We start from the raw sequence: 25,916 nt of genomic DNA on the forward strand, positions 1-25,916 counted from the left end.
CTTACATTTCCAGTCTATGAATTAATTCCAATGTATATCATAGCCATAGGAAACACTTCTGAAGGTGACCGGCTTACAAATATAACTAAAATGATACTTTTATTCAACTGGATAAATCATAAGAGAACAATGTTTTATTTAGTTTCTAAAACGCCTTTTTCCACATACATACAAATTGAACATTTTACAAAAGAGATTGAAACCAAATTTAAAGCTTAAAATATTGCAAAACAACTAGTATCAAATTTTTCAAAAAACGATTAAACCTACCACATTCAGCACCTTAGTCGGTTCGTGTCCAAATACAAGTATTATTTACAAAAATGTCATGAAAATCTTATAAATTACAGATGTATGAACACATACAAATGAAAACAACATCCTAACAAAGCAAATCATTCACCCTTTGTAAAAGACCAAAAATAATTATATAAGGCATGGAACATGTTAAAATTCCTGATCACATTCTTTTAAGAGATGTCTTTTACTATTATATTGCCTGTTAGTGCCAGTGTCAGTAGTTGCAAAAGGCAAATGCATTTACTTTACATATCACTGAATAATTATACAAAAAATGGATAAACACTCAATGTTGGTTTTTTTCCATACCAGACATAAAATTGACCATGTTCTATATCCCCGACTCAGTTTACAAAGACCACATGTCAAAAGTGTACAAATGGAATCCTGGATGAAAAATTACAACTAATTGGATCTTCTTGACTGGCAGTGAGAGCCCTGGTCTTTAGCAGTGTCATCGGGGTTCTTTGTAATCCAAACACCAAATTACTTTGTTGATCAAATTGATTAGCTACATCAGTTCAGTAACACTGACCATACATTTCAACAGTACTCAAGCAAAACCGCTTGAGTACTTTTTTTTTTTACATTTTAATACTGCCTGACTTTGAATGAGTAACGGAAACTGTGAAGTTGCTCTTTAATAAACTAGGCCTACAATCGCTGCAAAGACGAGGACATTTTCCACAAAAGCAAAAAGGTGCAACATGTAAGGCAGAACGTCCTCCTGTCTTTACGAGCAAGCGTCATGTTGTAATATCAAATGACATCATATAAATGAAGTCTTTATTAGGGTCAACATTCAACTAGGAAAGTACTGGTTATATTATGTTTTAACTGTACGTATTGTATCACTGTGTTTGAGCTTAGCTCAGATAACCAATAGGTACTTGAACATCACTGTCAAAGTAGGACCATACGGGTAATGCTACACAAGTAGGAACGAGTTGGCCATCCGTGTATGCTGGGAACTTTCACATAGACAGATAACTGTAAGCTATAACTGTAACTGTAAGATAACTAAGGAGAAGTCCTTTTAAAACAGTTATGATCTAGTCCTCTAATATATATTTTTTTTTACTTCACAGTAGCTGCACAAAACAGTTTAGTCCAATGGTATACGCTGTGTTACATTCAGCAGAGTTTTACATCCAAGTTTTAAAAACTAAGAGATGAATTGTCCAGCGAAGTGGTCTATATTGTTGGACTGCTCTCAGAAATGGTGTGCCAGAAGACTGGCAGTTACCCTCCCATCTTGGCAAATAGAAAAATAATTCCTGCCCTGAGGCCTCTAATCTCCAAAAAAAGTACAGCATTCAAATTTGCACAATACAATCCTTTTTGAAGTATTGTCAAACGAAACTGAAAGCAATATCTTTGGAATTAATATTTAGGACCTTCCATACTTCAACTGAAACATCCAAAATACATTCCCAAATACGTAACATCACTGACTATCACCTGTTCCCTTTAGATAACTGCTGCCATATCCCTTGCACAGTTTCCCTCTACTGTAATTAATGACACCATTCCTAACAAGATTACAAGGTAGATATACTGATATCCCATAGCAAGACATTCTCAAGATGCTAAACCAGTCTTTTTAAGGTATCACTTTTTTCTTCGTCACATTCCTTGTGTTGCACCTTTCGGCGGATCGGTTGAAACAAGGCACGCTTGCGTTTGCAACTCGGGGCTACTTTCGTCTCAGACATTCTCCTTCCTGCTCTGCTCCCGCCATCTACGCAGCCTCCCTGCTCCCTTCCTCTTCCTCGATGTGCGCAAATGCAATGCTGGGATGTTTCGTGGGGGCCCGCGGTCAGGGCCCCGAGTCCCGCGGTGTGGCGCGGCGCGGCTAACGGAGAGAGTGGGGGTTGGGGGGTGGGGGGGGCGCGTCATGGCTGCGCGCACTTAGAGGTGGTCAGTTTCAGCGCGCCTTTGCTGTGTAGGCTTTTCAGCGTTTTGAACTCCAGCGGCATCCTGTGCGGGCTGGCGTTGGAGAAGTAGCGGTACTTGAGTCTGTCGTAGTAGTGGTACTTCACGGGGTTGCCACTGGGGTCCTTGGGGAAAGGCCAGAACCCGTACAGGTGGATCTCGTCGCAGAAACGGGTGGCCAGGGTGTACATCAGCAATCCCGTGCTGGGCCGCTTGATGTTCACCTTGTTCGTCAGCCAGTACCTGGAAAACAAGCCAACTAGAGGTTAGCTATGCTCAAAACAACAGCAAACATCCCAACACCGATGAGACGGATGCTGTATGGCTCTTATTCCGCCATTACAGCCATTACTCCACAACGACGCTGTAATTAAGCCTTGCTGTAATAATCTGCAATGTCAATAAATGAATTAATCAACTCGTAATAGCTCAATCAGCTCGAGTGCAGCTAATGCGAGAGATAAGTTTTGCTCTGTTGCGGAGTGATGGATGGTAGCAGAATTTGGCTTGAGTCTCGCTTCCAGAGGCCTGCCAGATTATTAGGTTATGACTGATATCCCTCCCCGACAGAGTGGTCCGCTGAGACCTCGGCTCGCTCTGAGGACTCCACACTGTGGAGCGACCGCAGAAACTCCCTCTAAAACAATCAGGTCCAGGCAAGAGCTGTTCCCCTTTCATTCTCAGTCGATTGTGACAAATGTCCTATCGTTCGCCATGTCTGGAGACAAGAACAGAGACATGCACAAAATTGCTCTTTGCACGGCACTGGATCTTCCACACCACAAATGATCCTTTTCTACTCAGTGTATGCATCTGAAATGAGCACATGTTCAAAACCCACACAAATAAAAGATTTTACCTGATATTGTTTTTTTTCCCCAATCTTCCACTAAACAGACACGCGTAAACACATGCAACCATGCAAACGTTCTCTACCACCGTAAAGCAAATTAAACTAACAAAAGAATCTGATGCCATCATAGACGTTTCACCATGACAACCACATGTTGACCTACAACGTGCCCGAGAAATGTTATTCAATACCAGAGGCAGTGATTCATATCTTGATTTAATCTAATGTCAAAATTCAGTTTTCTATATGACAATATTAACAAATGTAGAGAGGTGCCTCAGATGAAAATGGAGTGGAATAAGTCAAGAAAGAGTAATTACACATTTTAGCGGTATGAAGCATACACACAAATCTTCTGAGTTCTGTGCACTATTTATAAGGGTGACGCTGGCTTATATTCAGTTTTATTGGAGAGATATGACATGTTCAATTTTTTCTAAAGTGCTGTTGAGATGCTTTAGTCAAAAAACAACCATTAATATTTATATAAAATACATAAATCTTCAGATCTTTGTTTATTCTGTTATTTGCCATTTCAAGGATGAGAGCCCTTTAATAATTATAGAAGGTAATGCATGTATACAGGATCAGGATGTGATATGCATATAATGCATTTACCGCAACGACAAAATATCTGAGGGTCAGCATTTGAGGTTAACTGTTACTCAAACTAAATGAGATTAAAAGAAAATTCATTCTCATTTGCATCCCAAGTGATCAGTGAGGCTAATTAAGTGGGTCACTGCAAGGTTTTGGGGACATCGCATAAGTGACACTGCCGAGCGTATTCTTCTGTGTTTCATATGTCCAAGCATGGCCCTAATTTAAATATATATTAAGATTTATCTGTTGCATTGGCCCACAGTGTTACCCTTCCATTCCATTTCATAACTCTATATTTAGCCATGAAAGCCCAGCCACATGAAGATGTAATTGAAAGAGCCCAGTGCTTGGCTGCTATGGCAACTCGTGAGGAAAACCAATGTGGCCATGGATTTGAGCTGCCGACGTTAACGCGTCTAGGGAACTTTTTTGATACACTACAGGACCAGCCAATCTGTTGGTCAATCAATCAAATTCTATGTCTCTATATCTACATATCCTATTTCTCACAGTTTAGCATCCTTTATAATGACACTGTCATCAACTGCTCCCAGAGAGTGCGTGAAAGAAAAATGCATTATGGATTAATTACGATAATTATGGTAAGTAATAACAAGGTAAGTGAAGATACAACACAATAAAAGTAAAAATGAATTAGCCATCAGAGATGAAAACAACCTAACAATGATGCTGCTAACAGGGGACAACATATTCATTTACTTTACTCTCAATCTGACGGTATTCATTTATCCATTTAATAAAAAAAGCTTAGGAACCCAAAAGCACTTTTTAAGGTCAAGATTTCAAGGAGGGGCCCTAACCCCTTCCTCAATGAATTACTGCTCTGCAAACTACCTTTAAACTCATTACATTAACGAGCCCTGTTTTGGTTTCTATCATCTCACTTGGTGCTTCTCCTACAATGCTAACCGCCATGCCCCTAGCACAGGTACTCAGTCAGTGTTGCGTGGCATTTTGCGAATGCCCTTCCTGGGGCACTCAGAGTTGCAGGGGCGCAGGTGGTTCTGCCTGCTCAGGACCAGCATGGGGTAAGAAGTCTGTGGGTTCTCCGTCCCCCTGCTGCGAACAGCCCTACTGTACACGGAGAGATCACCAGGGGCGAGCTGTGCTTCTCCTTTGATTCCTGGGGTCAAGACAGAAGGGGATCACTGCTCCAGAACCCCCACCAGGCAGTGAATCTAACCTCACTGTTCTCATGCCAAAGAGGACTGCTTATGAAAGCTGGAAGTTTTTTAAGGGCCACATTGGATTTTTTTTTTTTGTGGGGGAGGGGGGGATGTTGGTTTTCACAATTTTTAAATTTTTTTTTTTTTTTAATGTTCCAGCACATTGCCTAGCTGATGGCACCCACAACATTTCAAGCTGCATAATAATAGTGGTTTTATTGAGCTTAGCTGAGAGGGCCACCACGCAATGTGTTCACATCACGGAGTGTTATTTTGACAGGCAGGTTTATGACTCTCTGCTGATAGAGTAGATGCTTCGTGGAAAAACCTGCCGGATCACGCTCATCAGTTTGCACCAACTGACTATTCAGCTGAGCTGAATGATAATTATTATCATTAAATTTGTCAATTGTCTGACGGCATGTCTGGGGCCTGTTCCAAGAAGACCATCAGTGGTTTACCTCATAATTATCATTTAACATGTATATCTAAATTGAGACTTCTTTTATGTTTTCTGGAAGCAGTGTTTAAAATTGAAACCGTGTGAGAATGTTTATTTGGACATACTACGCAAGTCAAGCCAACATTTCACCTGATTTTGATCTTCACGCAGCATAATCAAATAGCATTTTCCCTGGTACCACAGGTAAATTTGTATGAAAAGAGAGGTCTTTTTCTGTTCAGCACTTTCTAGCACGTCTCTCTGTTGTGTTAGCTGCACTCTCTGTGTCCTCCAGAGTGTAAAATCTGTGGAAGCTTCAAAGCCATCACCTGCCTGACATCAGCACTGCTTTAAGCGGCAGTTAAATTAGAGCTCACACAATCAGACTCTTGAGGAACACTTACTTGCACTCCAAATTCCAGAGGACTCGTTAACACAACAGTGAAGATCTGCTCTGCAATGACATACTCAGTCGCTATTAAGCATTCTTCCTTAATAGCACTGCACATGATCGCGTTACAAATGCCTTCTCCAGAGAAAAGATGACTTCTGAAATGGAGAGTGGCTCAAGTTCCAACTCAGTCACTCCCATGCGTCCACACGATATTCTGCTCTATTGCACATGTAAGCGAACACAGTGTGCAGGTAAGTAATCACTGCAGGGGCAGCAGCGTAGCATAGTGGCAAGGTGCAGGGTTTGTCTCCGAAAGGTTGCTGGTTCGATTCCCTGCTGGAACACTGCCGTTGTTCCCTTGGGCAAGGTACTTAACCCAGAATTCCCTAAGTAAATATACAGCTGTATAAATGTACCTACCATATGTAAGTTGTTCTGGATAACAGTGTCTGTTAAATGCAGTAATGTAATGTAATGTAATGTAAGCATGTTCCTTCCCTCCTCAGTCCTGCCCATAGAGGGTGCTCCTGGCAGCGGGTTTTGAGCGACTCACCCTCTGACGGCGTGGATGAGCCTCAGCGAGGGGTACGCCGTCCTCACCCTCAGCTGGTTCTTCAGGATCAGCTCATTGACGCACTCCACGTACTTCTCGCCCCCCTTCACCATAAAGGCCGGGATCCACAGGATGCTGTCGTTGAGCGCTGTCAGCCGGCGGACGAAGCGCTCCCGATCCGTCTCGTTCTTCAGCCCGCCGTAGGCCCGCTGGATCACCGAGGGGTTCATGGTGGTGAAGTCGGACCGCAGGCCCACGTCCTCAGAGAACTCCGCCAGCGGTGCCAGGTTACACCTGGGGGCGGGGGGTTGAGCGCAGAGCGGAAAGGAACATTTTAAAAAAAGGAAAAACGGTTATTTCGGTGCTTCCCATCTCTCATGCAGCCTTTTGTGAGAACTTGAGAACCTCTCCGACAAAAGGAGTTAATGTCTTAACGTGCCCACGCAATGTTCTCAGGACAACCCTTGTAGGCATAAAACTCAGACTTCAGTATGGTTTGAACAACATATACTTTTGAAATAACTTAAAATAACAGTAAGTGGATGCGTCCCTCTGTTAGTACCAATATAAGGAGGTGATGTACAGCAGCAAGGAGTGAAAAGACAATAAAGGAGACAGCCAAAAACATTCTAGTGACAAAGCAGCAAATATTCCCAACTGTGTGCACTGATGCCATAATAACTAACAAACCACGCTGAAAGCATTAACTGTTTACTGTGTCGAATTTACAGTTTATACATTTTCTTAGCAGCTTCCGTCTGAAATGCTAATGCATGCATATCAATTTCATCTTTTATCTTTAAGTATGTCCCCCTGAGACCTTGCCAGTCATCAGCTATTCTCTGTGATGTGTGCTGGGCAACACTTCCTCTACTATAGAAACAGACATGCCTCCCCTCACAGGGGAGCACTGCAATTGCCTTAATTCTTATACAGTGCTTATAAGAAACGCTTGTATAAGTATCAATCGTGCAGCGACCAAAAATACTCTCCCGGAATCTGGCCTATACCATGGCTGTTCACTCCACTGGTGTGGATCAAGTAATCTGCTTATAAGAATCAATGTGGGCTCACTTACACTATGTGAAACACTGCTTGCTGGAGTGCAATGGCACATAATTGATGAGAAAAGCCGTTTTGAATTTGCATATAGCGTATCTCTTATCTTGCCCTAAATACCAAAGCACCGAGCACATAAAATAAAATATTTTTGAGAAAAAAATTGCGCCTGGATGCCAGTGGACATGACAGGAATAAAAAAAAATGTGCTTTCAACAGATGAAAAACGTTGCATTCTTGAGCCTTAGACCATAGTCTCCAGACCAAGGAAATGCAGCTGAGAAATTGGGCATTCCACAGCTACACTGTGTAATATTCTATCAAGAACTAAAGAGATGTCACCTCATGAAAACAGCACTGTCTATTATCCTGAAGACACTAAAAAAATAATGTGAGTTACAGCACCAGCAGTTTGCAAGGTGATAAGGTGATGCAAGGTAAAATCATTAACACGATTAATCTGTAATTAATAAAGGACTGTATAAAAATACTGAACACTTCAAATACATTTTGTTCCATGTTAGAGGAAATTAACTATTACTTGAGAGAAAAAAATGCGCTAAAATGTAAATGCTATTCATTTCAAACTCCACTAAAAATCAACCACTTATACGAATCAAATCATCCTGGATAGATGTGATTCTTAAAAGTGCAGTCCACTGCATAATCAAATTCCAGCTAGTCAATTTTCAAATATAAAATTACTTTTGGCTCTTGCGGGTAGTTTCTCAGACACAGATTAAGCCTGGACTATTGGACAGATTAAACTGGGCTAATTTAAACTGGACTAATAAAATCTGCATTTCTCACACGTTATATATTACATCCTGACCTTACATAATGTGTACTTAAATTTTTTTTTTTTTCCAAAAAAGAAAATTTGAGCTACTCCAGAACTATGTGAGGCTGTAAACCATGAAGGAAGAGGGTTTAACTTCAGCAGTTTGCCCGCGGCACTAGAGGAAAATGGATCATCCGGACTACGTCAATGGTAACCACTGAGCACAACGAAGGCCAGACAGCGGAGCGGTTACCAACCATCAGGTGCAACCGTTTCCGGCACAAACTCTCAGAGGGGGAAGCCCCCTTTACAAATGTTCATCCCTTTAAGGTTTTTCGCATCTGCAGCTTTTCATTGTGGGACATCGTTAATCTAATCAGGCTTCCCCCAAACTGTCTGATTAATCCTTTACTACCTTAGTCAAGAGCTCTGTAGTCCAGAAGTAACTAATCTGAATTTAAGCACCATTTCAGAAATCTTTATTTGATGTTTAATTTTGAATTTACTACATTAGATATAGGCCTATTCCTGCCTTCATTTCAACCAGGTCCAGAGTCCAAGATTGTTTTGTTTGCTTTTTAATTTTTGTAATAAGATTTTTTATTTGTGTAGTATACTTTTCTTCCCTGGTCTAGTCAAGCTGCAAAAGTTAACTTGTCGGAGGGCTTGAACAGTGTTTTGGTCACACTCACTGGTCTGGGAGTGTTGTTAGCCTGGTCTGACACTGTTGCTCATTCAACTTGAATGGATACATTTATGTTCTATTGTGCTGGAAGTCACTCTGGAAAAGTGCATCTGCTAAATGAATGTAATGCAACGTATGTTTAAAGTGCATTTCTCCTCAAGTCACCGTAAATATAATCAATCAACCAATCTAAAACATAAAACATGTATGAGCTATTGGGGTAACCTGGCGTCTGGGGAAGAGAAATGCTGCACTAACACTTTTTTATTATGACTAAGAATTTTAATTGATTAAATTAATTTTCATCTTCAGTGTCACTTACCCACACCATCGGAGTAAGTGGATAAAATATTGACCTGAAGACTTGTGCTTATCGCAGTCACAGCAAGACAAAGGGAGAAGAGAGGTGAAAGTGACGGACCCATTCCGGCCGATTTTTACCTTATGACAAAATCGTGATCATCGATTTCCCTTCCGCAGCCGCTGTTGAGCAGGATGCCAGAGTTGCCCACGACAGCGCAGGTTTTGAACCTCCGGTTCTTCATGGGGGACACGTCCGGGAGCAGGCTGTGCAAGGTGTGGGAGATGTTGAGCGTCCGCCGCCTCTCCAGAACATAGTGGATGATGTCACCCGGCTTTAGGCTGCTCTTGATGACGGAGACGTCCCGCTCTGCATCCAGGAAGCGGAGAATGTCTTTCCTTTTCAACAGCGACAAAAAACCGCCATGAGCAAGAGAAACGATTAAAAAGGCACAGATGGGCGAATTCTGCAGGGTTCACCGGAACAGTATACTACAGGGCTTTTATGACCAGGACTGATGGCCATTCTGTTGATGAGCAGGATGTCCTATACTAGAGAAATCCAAACTTTTCAGTTCCTGTATGTGTTAATTTGAAATAGAACCACTAGGACTACAAGCTTTCACTGCAGGTTTCATACCCGTTAACACCCTCCTGTAGTTTCATTTCAAAACCAAAAACCCACTACAATGTTCAAACACTGAGCCTTCATTTCCCTCTCATCAGTATTACAATGTCAAAATCTTTTAAAAATCAGAGTTATCATTCAGATAACTATCTTTCAGATTTTCCTTTCATGGATCACATTTCAAAGGGTTAACGTGCATTTACTCATTTCTAAATATGCTCCCAAGAGCTCAGATCTTAAGCTTATGACAGTAGAAAAACCACAGACACAAGAAGTCGTGCCATCTCCTGTGTGATCAGGAAATAATCTTGTGATCCAGTGATACGTGTCATAGTTTATATAAATATAAACTATATCTAGAAACATGGGCTGCATACAACGTGGTCCTCTACCTATGGTTTGATTTACAATAATCAACATTATCATGTGACAAAAAAGCCATAAAAAAGAAAACACAACAACTGCAGTTGTCATGGTATTAAAATGGGAACAGCGGTATGACAGTGCATGACATGACAATTATTTTCCATTAACAGGGTGGCGTTGTTGTGAAAACGGACATGTGATAGTCACCTCTGTTATTGTCCTGTAATACCAATTTTGCTTTTCATGCAATTTTTCCCACATCTGTAACCATCCCAGAGGACACAGCCTTATATTGCAGCCCTAGTTTGACTATTCCCCATGAGGAGGTAGAAGGGGCCTGCTGCTATTATTAGCCTAGCAGAGCACGGTTGGGGAAGTTGTCTCACCACAGTGATGAACGTGTCCAAGTAAAATGTCACAGTTTAGTCATTTGCTTGGGCTGTACGGGTCACGCACCAGGACACTGCCTCAAGAAGCAGATGATTAAACTTGCCACACTCACGAAAAGGTACATAACAACCATTGTTATGTGTGTAACAAATAATGTGCATTAAATTGTTCTCAAGACAGATGATGATGAAAATGAACAAACACAAATTGAGCCGATATCTGTTCAGAGGATCACTGAGGTTATGCAAAACACATTAGTTAATCGGTTCTGATTCTACGTGCCAAATTTCACCCTTTCTATTTGTTTGTAACACTTATGTAAAGCAGTACCAGATAGTTTCACTTTTAAGTTTCTTTTTTTTTTTTTGCAAAGGCAGGCGAGAGAAAATTGCCTACAATGTGTAACTGAGAATTAACAGTTTACACAAAAAAGGGAACTCTATTAACTTGTACAATAATATGAGGACCTTAAATATCAAATGCAGAATGTCATACAGTTTGCTTACCTTATCATAATTACAAGAGAAGAATTGACCCTCCATCCATCTACTGTATGCTGGAAAAATGTAGGCACAGTCTTTCCGAGAATTTTATCGGAATTATTCACCATTAGTCTTGAACTCAGCTCATTCTCACTGAAAAGAGAAAAGAGAACAGGGCATTGTGTTACAGTGTGTCTCCTCCATATATGGAGACTTGGGCCTACTGCGCCATTTCGCATACGAATAATGGTGCAATCACTGGCTTTTCAAGTGGTTTTATGCAGCAATAATGATATTAAATGCATAAAAAGCAGTCGGGATGTGGCCGCACAGCGCACATAACCCCATCTGTCCGGGCCCCTGGCTTGTGCCCCCCCTTCACTTCAAATGGCCACGGTCTGCTCATTTTCACATAATTGGCTATTCTGTTATACCATCTGATATCAGCATGCCTTCTAAAATGACCACCTAAGAATTTCCTGAAAGTTGCCCCATGGCTCCCATATGAATTGACATTAGTCCATTAGGAACACAAAGGCTATAATAATACACTGGGGCATGAAATAACTTTCAGTGTGAAACCTAGATTGCGTCATAACTACTGCAGATAAATATGCCTACCCCATTTCAATGAACAAAATCTCAACCATGATTCAGGATACTAGTTTGGCCTGCTCCCAAGAGGCTCAGCCAGTAAAGGAGATTGTTCCACACAGGCTGGATCCAACAGCTCTGAGGCAGATTTGAGTCTGTGCTGTGTCATTCCCCAACAGTGATGGTCTGTAGTAGCGGAACACAACTAGCTTTGTTCTGTGGGAGTAAGCTGGGTTTTGTCAACTAGGGTCCACTCATCTCATCAGCGTGGCACCCTACAGTGGTTTGTGAGGTGCATGGAAGTCACTAGGATGGTCCCAGAGGACATGCGCGTGTGCTGTAATCAGTTTGCTCCACTGTGGTGCATTGTGGGACTGGTAGTATGAAAAAATAAGACTGGATGTTACCGTTGGCTATGTGCGAGAGTAACAAAGGACTGCATTCACTTTGCTTCAGCACACTTGCACAACTATAGGGGAGAGAAAACCTTAGTGCAATACAACTAGTGAAGCCAAAGTGGGTAAAAAAGGGGAAATAAGCATAAAAATGATACTAATTTGGTCTTACAACTACAGTGATATTATGACATGTACAAGCCTTAAAGGCAGACATCATAGCAGGATTTATGAGACAATGTGACAGATTTTAAATAATATAATCTTGCTCAATACAAAAAACTGCTAAGTCACGTTCAGTTAAAATAATACAGATGTTTTTGGTCAGTGCTGTTGAGGACCATTAGTGTCGAGCGTGGATTTCTTCTGACAAAACCAAGACGATTTCCACATGACTAAACCACTCAGGCTTGTATGGAGTCTGACACCCTGATAGCTGGCAGTACCTATTTTTCAGGTCATACCTGAAGGCCTAATATCTAAAAATGCAAATAGAAGTCAACAAACCAAGCAAGAGAATCATTTTCATTTATTTTTTTTAAAATATGGATTTTCAACTAAGAATGGAAAGCAAAAGCAGATGACCACTACGCATGGCTTCCAGAGCGTTTCCTACAGATAATCGACCGTTAGTTCTCCCTGTGAACCAATTAGCTGGCAATGTGATAAGGTACACACTGAGATCCAGATTGCAGACCCTGCAGTTTATCTCCTTCTGCAGACACCAAAAGCAGGTTGGTCTGAAGGTCTGTTCTGCATTGTGCTGCCCCGCAGTATATATGTGTTCAGACAGACAATATGCTCAGATGATTTTTTTTAAGGATGGGGGGGGGGGGTGTATTAAACAATCAACTATCATCACATGCTTACTGTGAGGGACGCAGTGAATTTCATATTTACAATCAGACCTGAATTCAAAATTATTCTGCACCCCATGAAACTGAACACAATTGCACTTCCTCCAGTTTTACTATTAGGCAATTTAAATCCATTCCAATTCAAAACGTTGTGTTAAAATTCCAACCCAAACACCTGATGCGATGTCCGTTAGTAATCATCCACCTGGTGACTGCTGGCCTGTATCTGGCGTCCTCCTGCTGGTTGACAGCCGTATTCTGGGTGGTCTCTTCCCCGCAGACAGCTGCTTGTCTGCACTAGCCAGTCAGACCCACCCACGTGCTTTGATTTCTCTGTTTCTGTCGCGCAGATGACAGAAAGACCAGCTGCTTTGCGAGCGATCTGCCTGTTGTACTGCATTGATAGCGCCCGGTCTTTCGCTCCTCCGCTGTTGAGTACAGCGGTCTTGCTCTGTGGCCATGCTTTAGGCTGGACTCCTCATTATACTTACACACAGGTTACTTATGGGTGCAGGAGAACCCAGGGTGCAGTCCTTATCCTCTAATATACCACATGTGAGTTCTACTTCGCTCACGTAATGAGCACATTTGATTTAGCGCCACAAGCAGAGCATTCCCACTTAGCACATCAGTCTTGCTGAAGCCCCAGGTGCACTCTGCAAAGAATGGTCTATGACTCTTGTTAAATAACTGTGCTTCGACATCAAGGCCAACAAAACGACTTACACCGATCCAGGTGTGTGTGTGTGTGCGTGTGCATGTGCCTATATATATATATATGTGTGTGTGTATATATATATATATATATATATATATATATATATATATAGACGCACGCGCAGATCACTGGTTCAGCATATAATATAAACATTGCTTTGTACAAAGATGTGCAATCTTCATGTAATTTTACAAGAGCACTGTGTTTTTTTTTTGCAGCTCTGTCCACTGAATTATGGTTATAAATCATAAATTAAGACTTAGATTCACTGCATTCTGTTTTACTGCTTAGGCTCTAAGTCAGTTCCACGGTGAACAAATGTGTGCGTCTTGGAGCTGGGTAAAACTTCTACAAGATTTGACTGTGTTTGGCTGTGATTTGACTGCACCGGATGCTTTATCGCATTAATGGCTTGATCATAAAGAAACGTGCTTTAAACAGTTTGCTAAACCCTGTTTTTGACCACTGTAAAGCATAGCTTGAAATAAATTAAAAGCTGTGTTGTACCCTCAGACAGTCCACCGAAAATTAGCTTGAATGAAACTGGGAGCGAAATTGCCACTTTGGTCTACTTAAAACTGAAGGATGTGAATTTCAATAACTCCCGTTTCACTCCAAGGCTCATATTTCAAATTCCAAAGATAGCAGCCAGTAGCAACCAAAGGGGTTAAACCCAAAGGCTGCACCTGTGATACAGCAATGCAGTGTAATCCCAGGGCAATATTTGAACCAGAATCCCAGAATGTATTAGGTAAATATATTAACATCTAGCTGCCCACTAAAAGCCAAAGAACTGGGGCTTTACTTTGTGTAAGCACTGACAATGTAGTAGCTTAGCCATACCAAATGAAACATTAATAGCTAAAACTGAGAAGTACACAATTAAAGCACTTTTTCTTTCATTTCCTACATACTGTCTGAGTTGTAGAGACCTGGCACTGTACATAAATTGTCGTACCGACAAGAAAACTTAGCACAGGCACTATCCCAAGACCATTAGCATACCATACAAACATTTAACAGAACTGACAGATACAGATTACTTTGTAATTACCGTATATTACTGTACAGCCCCTGAAGACACCAGCATTACAATGCAGGTCAACACAATGGAACTGTTTCCCTCTCTTACCCAGCTGCCCATTATAAGTCAAGTCACTCCGTGAGACGATCTGCGAATGAAATTGAACCATTTCATTTACAAAAATAGCAAAACCGAAGTCAAGCTTGTGGTAATTTAAGTATCCATTCGAGTCCCTTGGGGCTTAACGCATTATTAACACACTTGGAGTGGAATTGATTTGATTCTCCAATCCCATTTGGTCACTGACCCCATACTCTGGCTTCCAGAGAGGTAGGATAATCCAAAATTGCCTGGCTGTGGGCAATGTCAGGGTCAGCTCTTCTGATCTGAACAGAGGGTGCAGGTGACTGATGTCTGCTACCACGCTCCAAATGTACTGATGTGATATTTTGGGGGTGGCAGTTTGCCTGCACTTGTAAAGCTTGATTCTGCTTTAGCAGGTCATTACGGTTGAGTGGAACCTTTTGAATCTGGGCATCTAGTTTGGATAATGAAGGGATTCCATTAACACCTACATTGATCGTTATCCAATCAACCATTTTGTTGTGGAGCTTTTCTGACCTACATGTAAATCTGTGGCTCTACATATTTGCTATAGTTGCTGCGTTGTATATTTTGATCATGTTGATTTTGCCACCATCCAAATTACTTTGAAAGTCTCCTGCTTTATTTTTGCTTTTCTTCTTTTGAAAAAAAAAGGGGCAACATATTCAGATTTTAGAACAGACAATGTGATTATTTTGAGTGATAATGTGATATGCTGGAAATTCATGAAATCCAAAAACAAGAGACTATTTCATGGCAGTACAATTTTAAGCCTTATCACAGTTTTGAGGTAATTTACCATAGAAAACTGAATCAAATGAAAATTTTGGCTTTTTAATTTCATTTGATCCAGATACATAAAAAATAAAGTGTTTCAATGTTGTTCATGCCACTGATTTCATCCAACAGAAAAATGTGGTAACTTTTCAAAAATTCTACTCCAACATATGTACAACCTATAACCTGATACTCTGCTATCAGAGATTAAAAGCTACTGTTTTTATTATAGTTATAATTAACTATTACAAATTCCTATCCCATCAAAATATTCTTTTAAATATGACACTACAACGGCACAATTGTTTGGAATAGTAATATTTAAACCATATGCTAAAAATTTAAGACTATTAGGAGGAAATGCTAATTATAATTGTAACTAATCACGCAATCTGGGAACAGACCAGGCAAAATATCACAAAACATAGAGCAGAAAATTTGTTGATGTGTACAAGTCACCTCGCTCTTTCCCCCTCTGTGTTACAACTCAAGTGGAGTAATCAGAGGAAAACCCCAACAACCATACAAAAAAGGTCGTCAAACGTCTCCTCCATGATTACTGTGACGCTGACACCTTTTCAGCCTCTTTGCAGTTCTGTGACATCTTTTTTTTTGGGGGGGGGGGGGGGGGGGGTGGAATCTGTGTGCTCTGTGTAGCCAGCCAGCGCGTGGTACGGCGCAACCACCGCGCACTTGCGTGCCGAGAAAATCTTTCACAGTGGTTTCGTCAGATTTTTCGAGGGGGTGCATTCGATTCTGAACACATTTTGTCCCATGCGATGCACGCCACTGGGCGTCGGATTGAAGAATTCAGCTTTGTTCGCCTGACTGTTCACAATGCCCTATATGGCACTGCGGAGATGGTGAGCACATATAATGAGATCATTATCTATTTTCCACCATGTGCCAAAGCTGCACTGCAAGCATAATAGTGGCTTTTGCCTCTTGTAGCCAGCTCATTCTGAACAAACCCAAGCAATTCTGAGTAGACGTACCGGTATTTTTCATTTTGGGGAAATAAAAAAATAAAATAAGTATTTGGGTGCGAGTTGTGAATGGAGGGGATGCAAATAACAAAAATCACTCCATCCTGAGCCATCTTGCACACCGCTTTGAATGTACTTTAAAAAAAAACTGCACTCCGATGAATTTCTCCAACTTCATTTTCTTCAGACTTTCCAATTTTCTTGCTAAAATAACAGTTGACAGTGAATAGTTCAGCAATGACATTACCCACAGGACACAGGGATTGGAATAATGTTTTTGCACAGCAGCACTCCTGTTCATCCTCAAGGTTTTTCATTCATAAGTCAGTCAGCAAATGCCTGCAAAGGATGGGGGTAAAATACTACCTGGAGGACTGCTGCTCCTTGGTAACAGTAACTTTCCCCTTTTCCAGCAGTTTACTTGCACTCAATGAACTGAATACACCCCTTCCAAATTTAGCACTGAGGGTGGGCCTCGGTCTCACTGGTGAATTTCAAGTACAGTCTGATTATATCCACTGGGAACCAACATGAAGGCAACTTGTACCGATAACTGTGCTGACATTATATTCCAAAAATACAGTGTAGATGAGCTAAAAAAAGAAAATACATTTCAGCAGTGACCTTGTCGCAAAGCACAAAACAAACCGGATATTGTCCCCTACATCACCATATTAGAGAACAAAGGGTTGAAATATTTTTCTATTGCACAATTTCACCCACTTCTTTCCACATCAGCAAAATTTTCACCTTTGTAAACACTAGTCTGGGGAACTGTGCTTCTGTTCATATATTTTGTTCTACACTTCTTTAAATTTTTTTTCTTCCAAAGTTCCATCACTGACATCTACTCAAAATGGCTGAAGCAACAAGTCAGGCATTAAATCTGGGGGGATTCAATGAAGTAGAAGACAGTAGCCTGCTGGTGTTCCCACATTGCCAGCGAGAGATAAGACAGCTGCACCACTTGCCTGCACAATGTATGATTTTTACATCACTTGGTTTGAATTCAGTCCTGCTGAGCAATCTCTCACTTGGAAAATAATACACGTATCAGTCCAAAGGCGACACAGGAAAGAAGTCACAGGCCGCAATCCACAGAACAACATGCGGGTAATTGTAATGTACAAGCTGTCTTGTCAGTGTGCGCTCTTAACGTCAGTACAGACCAACTACAAAGCCTTCATCTGATGTTGATGCTCCTTGTTTGTTGCAACAGCTTCTTTGTAAATTCAACTTTGTTGCTTTCAAAGCTGTGTCACGGGGCCTGTTTCCACCACATCTGTTTATGTTGCAGTTTCTCTGCACTGTAACCTTTATGTTCAGTTCAATATGTTATTGTGGTGTTGTGGTAGTTCTAGTTACTAAGACAAACCTATCCAGCAAAGGCATACTCAGCTTCAGTAGTTATATCTATTGAGGGGATTTTCACAAATGATTACATGGATTGAGTAAATGGGAGGTAATCTACCGTTACATGCGTGAGACAAGCTGTCTGTTGGGCAGGAGGTGTTTTCCTGTTCTGCTTTGCTGCAAGATCAGTTTTTGAAGATGAAGACGAGAGAAAACCACAGACCTGCCACCACTCCTATTCACAGCGAAACTGTCTACTGCTCTTCCCCCCTTGCTACCACAGCAAGCACACAGCAAGACACAAACATGCACACTACACATGCACGCGCATACACACATACATGCACCCACACACACACAAACATACACACTACACATGCACACGCATACACACATACATGCACCCACACACACACAAACATACACACTACACATGCACACGCATACACACATACATGCACCCACACACACACAAACATACACACTACACATGCACACGCATACACACAAACATACACACTACACATGCACCCGCATACACACATACATGCACCCACACACACACAAACATATACACTACACATGCATGCGCATACACACAAACATACACACTACACATGCACGCGCATACACACACACGCACGCACCCCCACACACACACAAGCATACACACTACATATACACACACACACACGCACACATACAAACATACACACTACACATGCACGCGCATACACACACACATGCATGCACCCCCACGCACAAACACACATACACACTACACATGCACGCACATGCACACACAGACACACACACACACACATATATACACAAGGAGCCCCAAGATCATCTTGCTGGGTCTTCAGAACATTTCCCATTCTAACATAAAATTCCCCTGCCCTTTAGAAATGAGATCAGTCTTCCTCTCCATTTATGTGCCATCTGTTGACCATTATATTCTGGGAAATCACACAGCACAACAGGGATCTAGAGTAGTGAACAAAACATAAAGCTTTTCAACAGAGGGTCACAGGGACAATGAGCTACACACCTAACCCCAAGCACATCAATAAAGTCCAGCCAGAGAGAAATGAGAGCTGTACAGAGGCATTAGCTAAACAACTGAACAATGTAGGGTGATCAATTGCGCACCTCATTTTATACGGACTAGTCTATTTTAAGTGCACTCCAATCCCTAAAAGTTGTCTTTCCTATACACTTCCTGATAAACTCTGAGGGTGATTTCCATTTCAGACATGTTTGTACAAGATACAAATCACATTTTTTTTCAGTTCCTGTAAAATGACATCACAGTCTTGCCACCCCTCTGACCACAAAAAAAAAAGAAAAACATTTTAACATTCAGATGCTACCAGCTTTGTGGTGACAATTCATTTGTGCTAATTATGTCAAACTGAGAGCGATGGCACTGAATTGATAAATTTGTGTCTTTCCACAACACCATTCTTGGAAAAAATCTGTTTGTTTTTATCATGCAAGCTGTCAAGGATACACTAAGGGTATAAACTAACCAACAACCAGTGGGGAACTTTCTTCAAAGGCACGGCGTTTCTTGTAATACAAGCTATCCAGACATTTCAGGAAAAAAACTGTAACTTTATGAAAGGTGAACGATACCTTCAAGGCATTTAATAATTCACATTTCCTTTGCAATATACTTTGAGTCTTGCCATTACAGAAAGGTAATAAAATGTTCACTGTGTTAGAATATATTGAAAATACGATGGAATTGTCCCGGTTTACCTGGGCAACTACCTCAGAAAACGGAGAGAGACAGACTGTCTGTTTCATTTACGTTGCACACATTTCCCCCAAATTGATAAAACGCGACTAAATGATTCATTCAAATGTTCAACAGCAATAGAAACAGACTACAAATAGACGTCTTACACTAAGCAACTTAAAGGGACAAACTATCAGTTTAATAAATCTCATTGAAAATTCTGGGCAAACAAAGGAATATAAGGGTCCGTCCCAATACAATTGCCATGGGCAGGACCATTTGCAGGACCCTCGCTACTACACAAAGCTAGCTGGCTAGCTATAGAAATCTATGCAACTACAGTTCTAGACAAAACACCGCATAGTGAAGACATACTCATTATATTGTTACAGAAAATAAGAATGATTTATCACATGTAAACTAATGGTACCTGAAAAAATAGCAAGCTGTATTGGCAGAAGCTAAAGAACGTAGCTAACATTACCCTCTGAGTTGGGCTTCCTGATGTTCATCACTTCTTGTTATTTCTTTTGTCTTATAGAAAATCAGCAGGATGCTTATCGTGCAGATAGTCCACCGTTTCCGTGTAACACGCATCTCGCAATAAAGAGTTCAATAAAAATCTTTAATGATATCTTATCCTTTACAAAATTCAATATTAGCCAGACTTCTGCCTCCGCTCTACCAGGCTCCTCGCTGTTGCACGCATTATCATTACTTACTCAGCAGCTGCACGCTAAGGCCGGCCTCTGGAGCCCCGCTTTGTGATTGAAATGACTTTTGGCCAATCAGGTAGTGAAATTTCTGGCATGCAAATGAGACGGGCGGTGTGTCCAATGAGATAAGGAGATAGGTGTGTACGCTGTCTTTGAAGTTATGCTGGGGATCAGTCGCCGTCAGAGCGCGGCCAGACGGAAAATGTAATAGATATAAAGACTGGAGCTGGAAATTAGCCGTCTCAGAGGCCTCGCCGTGCGGGTAATTGTTTGCCCGTTTCTGATGAACGTGGTTTGAAGATGCTAAAGATAACAACTGGCAAATTGAATGAAAACAGTAGATCATATAATAGATAGATCGGTGATCGCAGACAAGCAAAGTAGTTAGCTCTGCTTATATACTAGTAATCAAGAAAAGTGGAAGGAGAGGAATTATTACAAGTCCTACTAGCTGTAGTACTAGCTATTGTTGTTGCTATAGTGGGGTAGTAGTTGTATAAGTAATGGGCCTCCAGTGAGTGCATAGAGCATTACAAATTACAGTTCTCAAAAATGAAGATATAGAAAATTCAATGAAATTTCCATTTCCACATAGCGCAAACTGACATGAAATTTAATCATTAATATGTTTTAAGCTGACACAAAACAGTCAAACATAAACCTGCTGAGGAAATGTTAATTGAAGAGAATAACTTGTTACTACAACAGAAATAAATAGCAAAACATTATTACATATTGTCCAGGGAAGTCTTGGGGGCACAACGACAAGGTTTTACGTTCAAATGTAGGCTGGTAATTCATGCTACTCCTGGTCAGTGAGAGGACAATGAAGATGAGGAAGATCATATGGATAGAAGAGAGGGTACTGACAGATTGATTGTGATTTCTGTGAAAGTTTTGAATTTAGAGGGAAATGGATTTACTTAATTTAAGGAGGAGCTGACACAAGCAGTAAGCAGTCAGGGTGAATTTGAGCTAATCCACAGATAGCCAGTTAAGAGCAATGATCGACATACAGCAGCCAAATTTAAGTCAGAACAGAGAAAGAAACAGTGCCCATAGAGGTAGGATTAAGCTGTCTATCTAGACATCACTGAACCAATGAGAACACAAGTGCGAGACACAAAAATCAAGGAAGTGCTTAAGTCTCATTGCAGCCTATTGAGATGGATGTCAGTTTCAATAGCAGTTTTGCAGTTTGTCCCATAAAACACTGTGGTGGGGATGGACACATTCTGTGTATATAAGACAAGAAATAGAAGCAAGGGCAAGTTAAAAAAAATATGTCAGGCTTAGGGCAGGGGAGAGTTTGAAGTCACTCCCAGATTTTTAACTGGAAGAACAGATTTGGAAAGGTATAACCTGTGATGTGGACGCAGCCATTTGGAACTGTCTGATAACCCGAGAATAAAAGCACAGAAAGAGAAACGCAACTTTGCATAATATCTATAGAAATGATGACCGTGAGCAGTAATGAGAGGACTGAGTGGGTGCAGGGGGGAAGAGTGAAGTGGACCTGAGACAGAGCTGTGGGGCACTCCAGTAGACAGAGGATAATAAGACGTGAGAGCACCCCTCCAGGAGAGCTGATGAGTGCAATCAGCCGGGTGAGAGGAGGACCAAGTCTTGGCAGTTTCATAGATTGCCAAATCAGCAGGAATGAAAATGTCTGCAGTAACAGGAGCAGCAGAGAAATCATGAAGAATTAAGACCCAGGAAATAAAATTTGCACTGGGAGAGAGAAAAGAATGGGTTACGGACAGGAGGGATGGCGTACAGACAGGCGAGTGAGAGAAACAAAATTTAAATTGGAGTGGATCAAGTAGAGAATGCAATAAAGTACAGGCAGGGAGCTGAATAGAGCAATCAATCAGCTGGATTCGATTCAGATCTTTTGTTTCGCTTTGACTGTGATGTGTTCTGCCCTGAAACCTACGTTCCTTGACAACAAAAATTGAGGAATGTTAGTTGAGGCAAAAATAAATAAATAAAAAAGACCACAGATTTGCATAGCAACAGTATCTACCACTGCAGTCAACTCATTAACTGAAAGCAAGTATGCTTTTTTTATCCAGTGGTTCCTTAGCAAGGTCTCTTTGAAAAGATCCTGCCTTTAGTTTTTGCATTTTGCTGCTGTGATGCAGAGTAAATTGATAATGGACATCGCTTCTCTCCAGCTTGTTTTTCTGAGCAGAAAAGTGCCAGCTACTCTGCCTCCTGGCCTTTCCTTGCCATCAGGCAGGCATGCTAGCTATTGATCCATTTCTTACTGGGTGGGAGGCACCCTGAAGTCTGCAATCAAAGGCCAAGACTACGTAGCAGAAGATTATGTATTTGTATGTCCACCAATGGGTTTTTGCAAAATACACTATTCTGCATTTAGCTTGAAAACACAGAATACATGTAATGTAATGTACACATGCAAACGTATATAAAAACAAAATTAAAACGCATATTCTGAAACTACAGTATTGCAGTCAAACATATGTTTTTGATTGAAACAATGATTTAAGTAAATATGAGTACAATAATAGGGCATAGCTCAACATTGACAATTTTTGATGAGCACATCTCTTTATTTTTTCCTCATTTCTTCATTGGTGAAAATGTCTTGAATGACAACCTTTTATATAGCACCAGCCCCTCAACAGTAGGTGTTAGAATCCTTGCACCTCAGCATGTGTTATTTTTCTTAAAGGACAAGTGGACCTTTTTTGTCCATAGTGAAGAATATTTTAAACCCTCTTGCCATTTACTAGTTTCCTCAATTGTAGGTCAGTGGGCAGAAGACTTGGGCCAATGACAAACATGAAAGTCAAAAGGGGAAAAAAAACAATCTGTTCTAAGAGAATGACAAAACACAGTGCTGTTATATTACAATGCAGCCAAGATGTAACACTGTTACATAAATGTACTTTCTGTGTGCTTTTTTTGTTTGTTTGCATGCTTAACATCTTAGTCATGTACAACCAAGCAGAATCTATAGATGCTGTATCTGTGTGAATCCTGTCAGTTTACAGAGACACAGATACTTCAGCCGTTGTTTGCCATTTTAATCCAGCGTAAATTGATTCTGCCCTTGAACACAAAGGACCTTGCTCTAAATCTTACAATGAACAACGTTGAATAACTGTCAGCAGCCTTAAGATACACCTCTAACACACCTGACGACACACCAGGCCTTGTCTTGGTTTCCAGAATTCTGACCTGTCCAACACAGAAATGCGCCCTATGTCTGTGTGACTCATGTTTGTTCACAGAGAGTTGAATAATCTACATAAATTAAGTATTTTATATCAGCAAACTACCAGGAGCATCCAGCACCCACTCACCCTCACTGCTAATGTAGATCACTGTTAAAATGATACGAAGCTGGGACATCCTGTGTGAAGTCAATTTAAGTTTTAACAACTAAGAAAATGGAAATTAGGTACAGAGAGTTATGAATTATGGGAACATAGACAAAAGTTATTAATTTAATTTAGTTTTTAATTTAGTAATTCAGATTCTCTCATATACCATGTTCAATTGTAGTGTAGGGAATAAAAATAACATCCAATTTAAAATTATGAACCAACCTTGCATATTATGAATTTTCAGAGGAGTTCTCCTTAAATAGTGTTGTAGGCTAAAATTTGTCTTAAACTATAATTTACTGACCCTATAGTAAGAGCTTAGCTTTTAATAAGTAAAGCAATCAGGTAAAATGACACATTTTAAAAGTTTGAGTAATTCTATAATGTGTTCATTGATTATAGCTCAATGAGTTGATTTATGTCTATTTGAAATTTTGTTAACAGATTTCAACAGACTAGCTTTTATTCACACAGCTGAAGTCGAATGAGTTACAACAACCACCATGCAGTTCAAGAACTTGATCACAGATGTCAAGAAAATGGTGTGGGATGGGGATATTTTTAGTGAGGTGGCAGAAATCTCAGGGGATAACCGATAGCCAGTGATGTAATGTGAGACAGTTGCTGTTATGGATGATATGGATGCGAGGGATTATGAAGCAAATGCAAAATTTCCTATGTGCAATGTGAGCATTTTCAAAATTCAATTTATTTGACGAATGTAGCTTCTTTCAAAAAGCAAACCACTTGTACTCATGCCTTTGAAATACAAATTATGTAAGGCATAGAGAGTATAGTGTTACTTCATTTGAACTTGCATGAGCTTCCTTGCCTGAATATGTTGGGATTAAAAGGAACGGTGTATACGGTGACTACTGAATTACACTAGAAAGAAGATGGTCTGTTGATTTTTACATCAGGATCAAGCCAATCCGATCAGGAGTGATGTCTGGTATTGAATTGGTGAGCAACAGCTTTGTCTCATGGGGCTCCCATTTCCTGTTGAAAAGGCAGCTAACACCTACTCAGAAAAATGGGAAAAGAATGTTTTTCAGATGCTTGGCCAAGGTTTAAGTCTCTCTCTCGCCCCTATGTTTTTCTCCATGTGTCTGCTGTTCTCATTGCGTCTGTTCTCCCTTACAATGGTAAATTAATGGTATAGTTTCTGAAGGCAACATTTACTGTATCTTTGTCCAGCTATTCCTCTCTTTATAACAGAGAGCAGTTATCATTCTCCTTTTTTTTATCCTGAAGCGCTTACGAGTGACTTGCATTCCAGCACAACGGGCACCACAGATTCCAGTTAGAATGTTAACAGATTAAATCACCCTTTGAAGTGAAACAGAGTTTCCCCACCTGCATAAACAAAAAGATGACACACTGATGTGGTTCACCAAGAGACCTTCTTGCACTCAATTTACACTCAAGTGGTGATGTATGAAATGGCTTTTTAATTCCAAGTTCTGTGATGAATACTGAGCCGCCGCTGTTCTAATCCACAGAGATAAGCAGTTTGTTTTCTTCAAGGTCATTTCCAACAGTAGTGGCTTTGCCGCACGGTTCACTGCTTCAGCTGTTTGTTGTTGTTCTGGCGAATGTTGTTAATATCAGTGTTGTGGACAAGGCTATCAATTACACACAGCTTTTTGAATTCCCAGCTTCCCAATGATAACCTTCACTACCTAAATTTAGGCAGCGAATTCGGATGTGTTGTGAATTGGTTGGTTGATCACCACAGATCCATCACAGGGTCCATTACAGGACCACATATGTATGACGGACACAAGAAGGGCAGCAAATTGTTTTCACATGTTTGTTCAGCTGTGTGGTTTCCCGCTGTATAAAAAAGGAGGGAAGAAAAGAAAGTGCTACACGAACCACATCTACTGCAGTTTTAACAATCCTTCTCTTTTTCAGCACATGCAACTCTGAGCATTGTGGTCTCATCCTTTTTTGGTTTATTACCAGGTTCCATGGGAAAGTTATCCTTTGCCTCGGCATTTTCTATATAAATTCTCTGAAAACTAGTTTCTGTATTCAGTGCTGATCTAGCTTAAACACTTAACCTTTCAGCTGCTGTCGCACTCACGGGGTATCCCACATTAACAGTTCCAGATGTCAGACATGTTAAAACATATGTACAAACACTTGAAGCAATGGTGAAATGCTACGCCCTTTTTAGATCCATATGAGATGTGACACCACAAATGGATATGTTCCAGTGACCATAAAAGTGCTTTTCAAACACATTTGGTTGAGCGTATAATTTAAATATACCTTCTTAGGGAATATTTTTGATGACCACACTCTTTGAAGATGTTATGGGTTTTTTT

The 25,916-nt window shown here is 40.7% G+C and overlaps 1 protein-coding gene across 1 annotated transcript; it reads right to left on the reverse strand.

Annotated features, from left to right (window-relative positions):
• Positions 1 to 875: 875 nt before the first annotated feature.
• Positions 876 to 20,204, reverse strand: st8sia4 (ST8 alpha-N-acetyl-neuraminide alpha-2,8-sialyltransferase 4). The gene is made up of 5 exons (XM_036528893.1): positions 19,996 to 20,204; positions 10,983 to 11,111; positions 9,234 to 9,491; positions 6,268 to 6,561; positions 876 to 2,478 (listed from the first exon to the last, which is right to left on the reverse strand). The coding sequence occupies exons 1-5, from the start codon at positions 20,106 to 20,108 to the stop codon at positions 2,196 to 2,198; spliced, it is 1,077 nt and encodes a 358-aa protein (XP_036384786.1). The 5' UTR covers positions 20,109 to 20,204; the 3' UTR covers positions 876 to 2,195.
• Positions 20,205 to 25,916: the final 5,712 nt, after the last annotated feature.

The sequence above is a fragment of the Megalops cyprinoides genome, chromosome 5, assembly GCF_013368585.1.
Source record: "Megalops cyprinoides isolate fMegCyp1 chromosome 5, fMegCyp1.pri, whole genome shotgun sequence".
Taxonomy (NCBI): Eukaryota; Metazoa; Chordata; class Actinopteri; order Elopiformes; family Megalopidae; genus Megalops; species Megalops cyprinoides.

Coding starts and splice junctions, on each gene's coding strand:
- st8sia4 (XM_036528893.1), bottom strand. CDS start 20,108: ATGCGTGTTACACGGAAACGGTGGACTATCTGCACGATAAGCATCCTG. Junction 11,112..19,995: donor CAGGAAGCCCAACTCAGAGG/GTAATGTTAGCT, acceptor TTCTCTTTTCAG/TGAGAATGAGCTGAGTTCAA. Junction 2,479..6,267: donor CTCATCCACGCCGTCAGAGG/GTGAGTCGCTCA, acceptor CTTGTTTTCCAG/GTACTGGCTGACGAACAAGG.